Consider the following 12,079-nt stretch of genomic DNA (forward strand, 5'->3'; position numbering starts at 1 on the left):
CCCTTCCCCCTGAGGCCTGCCTGGTGCCAGCACTGTCATCCTTTTGGCTCCAAGTGACTCCTCTGCCACTTGCCAGGTTTTTATGCAGTCCTTGGATGTTTATTGCCGTGTGTTTCAAATATTTGTTTTTATATTGGTTTTATATTGTATTTTTAGGATTTAATCCTTTGCAAACCACACAGAGAGCTTTAGCCATTGGGTAGAATATAAATGTTAATCATAATAATTTAAAAGTACTATGAAAATCTCAATTTCTCTTCAGTTTACTAAATGTTATTATAGTATACTTGGAGTGTTGAAATGTGGGTTTTTCCTCCTTGATAAAAACTAATAAAAGTTGTAAATGTGGTCCTACAGGAAATATCATCAATACTGCAAGAACTGAAGAGAGTTGAGAAACAGCTTCAAGGTATTTATTTTTCTATTTCTATATTGCTAAGTGAATGTTTTCAGAATATCATACTGTGCGGCCTTTAATTTAATTAGTTTGGAAAGCCATCCTAAGTGCAAATAAAAGTTATATAGGGCATAAAAACTAGTTCCAGAGAGAAATGAAAACAATCTCTGGTTTCAGTTACAAGACAAAAGTCGTTCCTCCTTTTCTATGCAGGAGTACCCGTTTACTTTTCTTCAGACCCTTAGTTTTTGCCCTGGAAAGTTGCAGCAGAGTGCTTGCCATGTGATTGCTTCCAACAATGCAATTAGTGTATCTCACAGAAGGTCACGGCATAAATGGGAAAGATTTCCCCAACTCTGCAGGTGACTCTTCAGTCAGCAGCTACCATCCCCAACAGCTGACAGAGCAGCTGGGCTTACACAATATGGTCTAAAAGCCTGTATTATTTCTCCAGCACAAGGATTTTTGCCCAGATTTGCCAGTCAGATGATCACGTGGTTACCTGGGCAACACAGTTTCCATTCTACATCCTCCTGGTCTTGCCATGCATTGTGGCAGCCCTCACAAGTGAAATCGTCATCCTTTCCCTACCTTTGGACTACAGCATCTTCCTCCTGGTTGGCCCATCAGGAAGTTTTCCCCTATCCCCTTCCCAAATGTACCTGTGTGTTTGCAGCATTTCCCAGGCACTTCAACTCCCACATAAATGTTTATTAAATGAAAATAAACAGTTTTGCTTTGAATCCCCCCTTCTCCCTCCAGGTATTTTCACTCTGTCCCTGTTTCCAAAACAAACAGGAAGATGGATATGTCACTTTGCCAATGGGAATAAAGTGATTAATAACATACCTATTGCTAGGGAGCTGCGGACAATAAAGATTGATAGGGAAGAAGTGGCCACTTCTGTGGCTGCTTTTGCCAGGGGACACTGAGGTATTTCCATACCAGCAATGGTAAAATGGGGATCCTGGGTCCAGACAACTGAAGAAGCCATTGTGAAATATGGAAGCCTTAGAACAGACTGTTGATTCTCTCTGTGGTTTCAGAAAATTAATCTTGTTATTTAGGAAATCCAGAACTGGGTCCAGAGGACAGAACAGATCCACAATGTTAAGATTTCACCATGTTTTCTCATGTCATACAAACCTGCCCAGAGCCTGTTGATATGAGAAACCCTTCTCTACACTTTCAAGCTGTGGTATTTCAAACCCTGCATAACCTTTTAGGTGAAATTTCCTGGAAATTACTCATTTTGAACCCACTTGATGATTTTGCCTAAATCTACATTCTGCATTTACATTCTTCTGAAATTGCACTCCCTTCTGAGCATGATTCAAGAAATTTCTGAATATAATGTAACTTTGGCTCAACTGCGTATCCTGGTAGCTTTCTGGGACTCTGTTGTTCCCTTGCATCTGTTAGTCTTCCTACAGAAAATCAGTTCTCAGCTGGATCCTGCTTCACAGATTAAAAAACCCCCATCAGTCTCAATAATTCTCAAGAAGACTGTTGCTCTGCACCTGAAGGAGTTAGGTCTGTGAAATCTACATATTCGGTGCAGTTATTGCAGCACTCGGAGACATTCAAGGGTTCTTTTTCTCCAGGTTTCCAATTAGCACAGGGTGTGGCCAGCAGGAATTGCATCTGTCCCATCTTCTCTTGTAAAGCTTTCCATTGTTTCTCAATTGTTTTGGACAATGCAGAGAATCCCAGGGAAGAAGGATTTCCTTATTCTTTCTTAGGTCAGGGTTCTGTGGTGTTCAGATCTGATGAAGATATCTGGAAAAATGCCCAGACCTGCTTTGGACTTTATTGTAGCCTGCACATTGCATGTATTCCTTTTACCCTCAATAACTTTTACCGCTTTACTTTTACCCTCAATAATGTTTTCATTACTGTACAACTTAAGGAAGAGGTTCTAGGATCATATTTTAACATTTTCGTATGCTTTAGCCTTTGTCTTCCCACACACTAGAGGTTTATTTCTTCATAATTTTCAGGAGTTACTTTTTCTGTTTTGTCCCATCTTCAGTATTGTATGTATTGTAAGTGTTTAGAGTCTGGGGATTTAGGCAGAACTATTCAGAGAAGAAAGCAAGAATGCAATATATGACTACCCACATCAGATAGCCCCATGACAAGAGCATTATTTCATTTTATAGGGTCTCAAGAATAGGCAGCAAAAGTTTGGTTCTCTGAAAAAGAAGGTGTGGTGTTTGATAGGGCAAGCCTGCATCAGCAGCAGACTGAGGATTGTGTAGAAACTGACCCCATTTACTGTGTGATCATGCTGGTGGTGTAATGTATAAGTCTTCTCTGAAATAAGTCTTTTGTATATGTGTCCTCTAGAAGCTGACTGCAAAGGATCCATGGAAAGATATATTCTTTCACTGAGCATATAATCTTGCTCTGTTACTGGGATGGCGAGTTTTAACACAGTAACATTTTTGTGCTTTTCAACAAGTAGACACTGCCTAGCATCTAATTTGCTGCAGTCACATGAGGGGTGTCTACATCTGTTCCTCAGTCATTCCTCAGTAAAATTATGTTTCTCAAGATCTGTTTCTGGAAAATTAAATAGTTGAATGATGATGGTGCTCAAAATAGTGTCCTTTTCATTTTAAGAAATGATAGGAGTTAAAATTAAAAGTTTGAATATTACTAGAATATTTTTGACAGCTAACAAGTTTTGATATTGATTTTTTGCCAACTTCTGTTCCTCTTTGTTCAGTGATAAATTCTATGATTGACCCTGATGGAACACTGGATGCTCTGAGCAATTTGGGATTCGCTACCCCTGTCCCAGCAACTCAGCCTAAGCAGAAGTCCAGCCCTGTTTCTCAAAGTACCCATCCTCAGATACAGTCAAACTGTACACCAGAAGCAAGGGCTGTTCGACCAGCCATTGCTTCTGCCTCAAGTGAACTTGGCAATGTTGAATCTGAGCATGACTTCAGTATTCATTTTAATAGGTTCAATCCAGATGGAGAGGAGGAAGACCCAGCTTTGCATGAATGACACAAATGTTATACGTACCTTTAGTATTGAATGTGCAGAAGTTAATGAGTCATGCCATTGTTCCAAAAGCTTGGTGAAATTGCCATTGCTTTATTATACCAAGTACTTAACTGTGATGTTTTTGATGTCACACCACTTGACTCTAAGGTAAACATTGGTACTGACACTGAAATGCAGTTGGTGGTAATTTTATGGGCTTTACAAGCACTTACTATGAATTGTTTCCTCTATAGTTTAATTAGTTTAAACAGACTGAAAGCAGGTGAAAGTCCATCACTATTGAGCTTCTAAATCTCCTGTGCCAAGCTGATTTGTAATTGAGCCTCTTTACTTAAATTTGTATAACATGATCAATCACTTAATTTTTTTTTCTGAATAAGGGAATCTAAATTAGGACATATTGCATTTCAATACCATGGAACACTACAGTACAAGGAAAAACAAGCTTCACAACCCATTCAGTGTTGCATACAGAAGCTTTCAAACTACAGAAGCTTTGTGATTTATATAATTTCATTGGTATGTACATTGTCTTGGGGTTTCAGAGCTCAGATATTATGTTTGCACTAACAATCTGCCAGGAGTGGAAGGTGAACATATCAGTATCCCAAGGGGCTAATAATCTTTTACTTAGGAAATTGGACATAATTGTACGGAAGAAAGAAAGGCCCCATCAACGCAGCTGTTTGTCCACTTCACAGAAGGATCTAATTGGCCCTCACTGATCCTGGTCAATATGTCTTTTTGATGTTGATGAAAAGTAAATGTCATATCATTTCTGTCCAGATGTTTGGAAATATGAAACCAGTTTAAATGTATAGCTATGTAAGTCTGTTGCTTGAAATCCTTTCTCATGCTGTCACACCAAGGTCAAACAGAAAATGCATTCATAAGTTCTCCTTGAGATGATCATGAGTTGTAAATTTTTCTTCAGAAGATTTGGAGGTAGTGTAGTAATGATCTGGTCAATAGACTGACTCCAGGCATTCAATTGCTCATGTTTTCCTGTAGACTCTCTAGTAAGTCTATCTTATATGTTTATAAGAATTTCTGAAAAGAAAGTGCTAACATAGGCCTTTGCTTATATTACTTACAACTAAAGCTATTAAAATATCCCATATAAGCCTATTTATCTTTAAACTTGTCCCAGTAACTTAACATTTGGAAATAATAATAAAATGTTCATGATCTTGTATTTCCAGAACACTGTAATTCAAGAACGCCTGTTAAATGCAACTAGTAACTGGAATTTTCTTGTGTTTTTTTTTCCTTCGGTCTATATATTAGGGTTACAAGTACAACTTGGAAGCTTTTATGAAGTAGTCTTTAATATTTCAGCAATAATCTTATGTGTGACTTGTTTAAAATAGTTTTTTCCTGTACATTTTTAAACTGTACAGGATTTTGGAAGTCATTGCAATGCCTGACCAATTAAATATAGAAAAACACTTTTTTGTAGAGATATAAAAATAAAAACCCAATGACCCTGTTGTATATTGGATTCAATTTTGTTGCTTTACACTTAAAAACTGCCTTTTGTCAAGCTCTGTATCCCACTCTCAATTACCAGAAGTCAGGAAACTACTTGTTTACAGGTGCAAAGTTTAAACTGGTGTAGGACAAAATACATTGAAAGAAGTGACAAGCTTTTAGCCATCATCCTTCCTTCCTTTGTTTTCAGTGCTTGGAAGGAGAACCATCAAGACACAAGTATGGGAAAATAGGAAATGCTTATGGATAAAATAAACATGTAGGCTCTTCACACAAGTCTTTTTGTGTTTTGTTTTTTTTCTGATGTTTACACCTTTTGTTCTGTAATAAATGTTTGCCTTTACAATGTTCTTATTTGTATGGACACATATGTCTTATTTATTTTTGTTACATTTATTATGTATGTTGTTACAAGCATTTACAGCTCCATTTTTAAATAAAGTGTTTCTGGAACTTTATACAATAATTTGATATATATGTGTGATTAACTGTGTGAACAATCAATGTTCATGATATGTTTTAAATTGGCTTTAGTAATTATGAAGGGATATTTCCTCAATGTACTGTGTGTTTGTGTCTGCAAATTAATTTTGCTGCACTTTGGACAAAGTTTGTGCAAAAACGAATAAACCATTTACTCTATAATAGGTGTTCATACAGAGATCTGTAGAAGGCAGAAACAGCATATATGCAGTTATACAAACCTGTCATTTCCTTTAAGGTGAGGAGAATTGGGTAGGATCCAGAGAAACTTCTTAGAGAAGCAGGAACTGCTTCCACCATGCAGTGTTTCTGAATTTCTGCAGATGCTTTCTCAGTTATAGCCCACTGTCCTACATTATGTTGTTAGGAAGTTCTCAAAATCCCCTGGAGTGGCTTTTAGGAGCTGCAAAGGCTACACCAGGAGCTAAGAGCTGGGGAAGCCCTTGGTATTAGCAGAGTAGTGCTCCCAATTCTCTTGATACTGTAATATATCTGGGAATACCAGGAAATCAGGGCGGTGCATCAAGGGAAAAAAGGAATATATAGTAATTACTATGTAACTGGGTTTATTGCCTAAATCTGACTTGAAAACATCTGACTGTTTGGATAGTGCCATACAAGGTCCCTAATGCCCAGTTCTTTGGTAAGTATGGATAGGGTTCCAACCTTAGCTATTTGGGCCATCTTAGGGAAGTTATTGTATCTCAGATTAACGTGTTGGAGGATCAAATGCCTGCATAGTTATCCATTGAGCTAGCATGTCAAGTTATGTTTGCTAAGCTGGAAAGGTGCAGGTCTGCAGCCAGATGAGTAACCACATGTGGAATCAGAGCAGGGGGTTGGATTCAATGGCCTTATAGACCCCTTCCAAATCTACTTCAATTCTACACTAAAACAGGATGGCCTGTCTGCCTGACCCTAGGCACCCTGTAGTAGCCACAAAAATGCTTTTTTTTCTTCTTCTCCTGAATGGTTTCTCCCTTTGTGCTTGCTGAAAAAGGGTACACAGGGTGGGCAGAACAATGAGTGGATTTTTGTGTGAAAATTCTTGTGAACTTGGTCCTGGTACTAAACACAAATTTCTGAGCTGAGTGAGTGCTCCGACATACCCTGTTCCTTATGCCGTGCCACCTGAACTAGTATTTTGTACCAACTTCAGTTGGTGGGCCTCAGTGTAAAGTCTGCCCACTCCTGTTTCAGGGCATACAACTATGAGAAATCAATAAATAAACCAAATTGTCAAGTATCATTTTCCTTTGAAAACCTACACCCAAATGTGAGAAGGTTTTAGGCTTCCATTATCTGTAAAATATCCAGAGATCTCATTCCTGGTGTGCTCAATAATGGTAATGGGCACTAGATGGCACACTGGCTTGCCATTTAAACGGTATGTTCCGTGTTAAAACAAGTTTGTGCCCAATCATTTTGTTATTCAATATATTTTATGCTGCCTATTCATGCAGAACCCTACACCCACAATCTGATTTACAAAAAAATTACAGATAAAATTCTAGTAATATAAATACCAAAAAATCCAGGGCAGCAGTAAAATAGCAGACACCATTACAACCTTTAGCTTACAGGCTAATCAGGTAAACAGTTGAGCCAGGCTATTTCAAATGAGGCAGTTTGGAAAGATTCTGCAATTCTTTTGGATGAGCTAGATCTCTCCCACCTGCAGGTGACCAGAAATTGCAAGAACTTCCCAAAATGGGAAGTTGACACTTCCCATCTGTGTGCTGTTGGCACTTCCGGGGGCTGCCGAAAGACAGTTGTCCAGACTGCGAAAAAATCATGGATTTGTTCCTGCTTTTCCATCAGAGAAAAGAAGGGGACGGAGCAGAGTGGGAGAGAGATGAAAGATTGATTTACCTACCAATCTTTTGTAGTGCCTTTGGGCAAGACCCCTTCATGCTCGCTCTCCTTCAGTGGGGCTGCCTTCTCCACTATTCTCAACAGCTGCTTTTGCTCTTTCCCCTTTAGTGCTCCTCACCACTACCATTAGTTGGGCTAGAGTAAGTGGCATGTGAACAAGCCGGTTACAATGCTGTAGAGGAGGCACAAGTTCGGAGTTATCTTCTCAGTGGGACTCTGGTGGAATGTGGGCCTCTGGCAGATGCCTACCCTGATCACAGGGAATGGTTTACCAGATCCCAGAAATTTGGGAGAAGGATATTGAGATTAAAGGTGCTCTGTCTTAGCTACTTCAGTGTCATTTGAGCTGAGACATTTGAAAGGCGTTTGAGGAGTTTGTGTGCAAGAAAGTTGCTTGTGTCTTGGGTACTTTCCTAATCGTTTATCCTTCCAACAAATCTTTATTTTTATACCAATACTTAATCCAAGTTTCGTACCCTTTTCCATTCCAAACCATTCAAATCCTGATCCTCCTAGATCCTTGTATCATTTCTGTTGCCTGTTGTGTCTTCTTGCAACTTGGTAGTATAGGGAATGTTGTCCCCATTCCTGTCTCTGCCACTGGATCACCTCCATTTTGGGATTAGTCTTATAAGTAAGCTTGGACTTTGAATCAAGTGTGCTGGGCTCCCCAATTTTACCACTGGTGCCATCATGTATTATTAAATGGTTCTGTCTCACAATCTTAATTGTGTCGTGTGGGCTTCTTACTTTGTTGTATGCCTATTACAATATTGTAAGATTATTACTATTTATAATAATAAATAGTATGTATAGTGTGTGTGTATCACAGTGGGTGGTGGGGTGTGCTCATGCATGTGTGTATAAACACACACTGCTGTGAGCAAGCTAGTGTGCACTGTTACTCTTAAGGAAATATACTCCACATATATTATTTACAATCAATATGAAACAGATTTGTGATGGTGGCAAATCATGTGGTGTCTCCTGGAGAGAAGGTAAAGCTATTACTCATACTGACATTGGGCAGTTGAGTCTGCACCATCCCCAAATCAAAGGTCCAGTGTTTACAGGATGGACCAGTTTGGAGCAGATGCAGCAGCTTCACTCCAGCTTAACTAATGGGACCAGTCACCTGCTGCTTGGCTTCCCAGCCTTGATGACACCTCTGAGTGAGTCTGACCCTTACCATGCAGCTGCTGCTTTTCTTTATTTGGTAAGTTTTTCATTTTCCTTCTGCTTTGAAATCTGCTTTTCTCCAGTGGAATGCCTGAACTCTGACTGCTCCCCTACCTCAGGCTGTTGTTTTGGTGCAGAAAGTCAACTCTGAAGCTCACGGCCCTTTGGCTATCCCAGTTGAGAGCCAGTGTGGTGTAGTGGCTAAGAGCATGGGACCGGACTCAGAAGATCTTGGTTCTAGTCTCCACTCAGCCATGGAGCCAACTGGGTGACTTTGGGCCCATCTCACTCAGCCCGACTTCCCTCACTGGATTGTGCTTGTGGGGATAAGACTGGGAGAAGAATCATGTAAACTGCTGTTATTTCTTTGAAAGGGGAAAAAAGTAGGATATAAATAAAGGTACCGTGCCTCCTGGAAATAACGATGCTCATCTGGCAAGAGTGTTTCTTACTCCATTAGCCACTCGCCCGGCCGGCCACCCACTGGCCTGCCTGCCTATTGCCAGGATGAATCAGTGGGACTTTGTAACCATGCTACCTACCTTTGTTTGCAGGGTCAAACATGCTACCTTTGTTTGGGATTCTTCATCCTCTCACCAAAACACAATAAAATTTGTCCGTGGTCTTAAAATCATTTTTATGTGTACCCCTTTCTTTTAATTTTCCTTCATAATAGCTTTTCTATTCAGGTTCTAATGTTCCAATCCTTTACTATTTCAATCCACTTAGACACTTGGGTGGTTCTGGGTTGCACTGCAGCCATTGCCCAGACTGCAATAGAAATTGCCTGGCAAACAAGTAGCAAATCTTTTTTTCCACTAGAAAACTGCAAAGCCATGCACATATCTGTTGGATTTTTGGCAGAAGGTTTTCCCATAGAAGGAACAACAATGACTGCAAATGTTATTCTATTAAAAATTGAAAATATCAAGACACTTTCTCCTAGATCAAAATTTAAAGCAGTCTAGTACCTCAAGCCTAATTATAAGATAGTTGGTAGAAACTTAGTGGTCCCTCAAAAGGAATTACTATTCCAGCAGATTTCAATCAATTTCATTAAAATTTAAAATGTTTTAACTATTTGTGGTTTTTCCAAGGTGGTCCATGAGAAGCATGAGTTTCAGATTTCTTGATTTGGATGTGACCCTAATTTAAACCAAATGGCCTACCAACTGTTCTGAACCAAACTTGTGACTATCTGTCTGTATTGTTTTACTGTGGTGGTGGTGGTGGTGGTGGTGATATAGAACGCATGCTGACACAAAATAACCCTATATGGGCACCAATTCAACCCACTCATCAGGACTGGGACAGCAAATGATTCACACGAATAGATCAACACCTACAAGTCCAACAAGAACATGTTAACGTCAGTGTGTAAATAATTGTTGCATGATTTGAATACATGAGTGCTACCATGCCTCACTTAATGAATTTTAAATTTTTGCAAAGTAGGGTGCATCCAGATGATGCCCTCCTTCCTCCCTTTGTTTCCCTGACATTCTTCCCTGCTGCTGTTTCTGTGGGCATTTTCCTTAAAAGCTATAAAACTGTTGAGGAGAGAAAGGTGGCATGGCTGCAGAATGCCTACTTATCGCTGGTGTTAGGAACTCTCCATCTGGAAGGAGCCCCAGTCTCATGCTTGGAGGACTGAAACTCCGACATGGACCTTTTGGACTGTGTTGCTTTCCTCTATGCAACATTTCTAAAATGACTGCTTGACTCACTGGAGTTTCACTGGTGCAAGAGGAAGGGAGCAGCACAAGGATTCCTGGGCTCCCTTTTCCCTCATGCAGCCACCACGGCATTGCAGAGAGAATGGCCAGCTCTCCACGTTCCTCCAGCAGGAAGCCTCCACTAGATCCCAGCTCCTCCCGTGAATACAAGGAGCTCATTCACTCACAGGGGGCCAAGTCTTGCTCTAACCCACACAATTTGTAAGGAAATCTGTTTCGCTCAACATGGTCTATTTGCAGTCTGCTTTTATTCAACATTCTGTGCTGAATAAATGTGTAATGTAAGCCCCCGCAAGTGAGGCAATCTGCTACAATTATTTATTGGGCCTCTTTTAAGCAACATCACAACTTCAGAATATGACTTGCGCTTGGCGGCATTTTACATGACAGCGGATTTACAAACACAGCTGCTCAGTCAAACTTAAAATGCAGGCATTTGGATGCAATGTTAATCTTTGGCTGTGGCTCTGGGCTATTTACTGTGAGGCAGTCATTAATCATAGATAATGACTGATTTCCCAAAGGCTAATGCTTGAATGCACTCCCCTAAAATTATGAAATATTTATCTCCTCAAACATATCCTGTTGTCAATGGCAATTCACTTTTCCATGCATTTGTTGATCAAATAATTTGAAAGTACATTAATGGATCCCCATTTTATTTATGAACAATTGCTGTAGGCCTCTTTGATGCCTGGTGATGGGGTACATGACATATGATGTATTTTTCAGAGGATTTTTAGGGGTAGAGGTTTCCCGCTCTGTGCATGTGTGTGTGTGTATGTTTGTTTGTTTATTAAATTTCTAACCCGCCCATTAGCCAAAATAGTTCTCTAGGTGAGTTACAAAATGTAGTAATATAATACCAAAAATAAACACAATGAACAATAACATTAAATTAAATAGACAATGAAATTAAATAATAAAATAGAACAATGAAAACAGAAAAACTCCATAATAAAACTCCACAGTAACCTCAATTAATTTAAGCCAAAAGCAAAGGCATGGTAGCATCAAAAGCAATAAATACCCTATTAAAATCACTTAAAATTACATCAACTATTAAAATATTGGGTAAATATAAAGATCTTCGCCTGGTTCCAAAAAACAGTATAGGGAGGGTACGAGGCGACTCTTCGGGGAGCCAATTCCAGAATCATTCCCCACAAACACTTACATGCCATTCTTGAACAGATCTAATCCTGAATGGTTAAGTTAGTATAGAAGTGCGATGGTGAAATTCTGCATCCCTCTTGACCTTGCTAACTAGCTGAAAGGACGGACCCTACCCCAGGCATGTCTGAGTCATTCTGTACGGTTAGCCCTTGTGTAGCAGCAATGGCTCGTGAGTCCATCGGTTCCTGGACCACACTGCAAGATCTTGAGGAGAAGGTTGACAGGTGAGAGAACTGGGCAGGGTATGGAGAAATAAGATGGCTTTGAGTGCCACACAGCTTGGGTTGGAAAAGGCTGTTTAATCTTTGGAGCTGGTAGGAAACATGAACTTTTCTCTTAATTTCTATGTAATGAACTCTTGCTCAGTTTGTTGTGTCCTAAAGTGCTAGAATAAGTGACTGAACATGATCAGCGATACTAGTGAGTGAAAGAGGCTCTGCAAATAATAGCACAAACTGATTTCACAGCAGAGATGCTTTGAATGTTGCCAATCGGAAATGTGATGTACATCCCATGCATTCTAATGTAGTAACCAATAAGCTGTGGTTCTTTTATTAATGGTGACCTCATTCTAGATCAAAAACAACAGGCCTTAATCACAGGCATGTAATTGGATAACACGTCTTTGAACTCTCTCATGGTTTCGCAAGCTGATGCCCAATGTATTCACTGTGTTTAATATAATTCCCGTATGCAGGGCAGATTCCTACATGCGAGTTTGGCA

At 39.7% G+C, this 12,079-nt stretch overlaps 1 protein-coding gene across 8 annotated transcripts in view; it reads left to right on the forward strand.

The window, feature by feature from the left end:
* CEP170 (centrosomal protein 170) overlaps positions 1 to 5,364 on the forward strand; it is a 97,156-nt gene extending 91,792 nt beyond the window's left edge. For all 8 annotated transcript variants that reach the window (XM_044419700.1, XM_044419641.1, XM_044419649.1 and 5 more), the window contains 2 exons: positions 358 to 409; positions 3,129 to 5,364. In XM_044419700.1, coding sequence (XP_044275635.1) covers positions 358 to 409; positions 3,129 to 3,415 — 339 coding nt within the window. In that variant the 3' untranslated portion in view covers positions 3,416 to 5,364. The remainder of the gene's footprint in view (positions 1 to 357; positions 410 to 3,128) is intronic.
* Positions 5,365 to 12,079: the final 6,715 nt, after the last annotated feature.

This window comes from Varanus komodoensis, unplaced genomic scaffold (assembly GCF_004798865.1).
Source record: "Varanus komodoensis strain SLA01 unplaced genomic scaffold, ASM479886v1 scaffold1, whole genome shotgun sequence".
In the NCBI taxonomy this organism is placed as follows: Eukaryota; Metazoa; Chordata; class Lepidosauria; order Squamata; family Varanidae; genus Varanus; species Varanus komodoensis.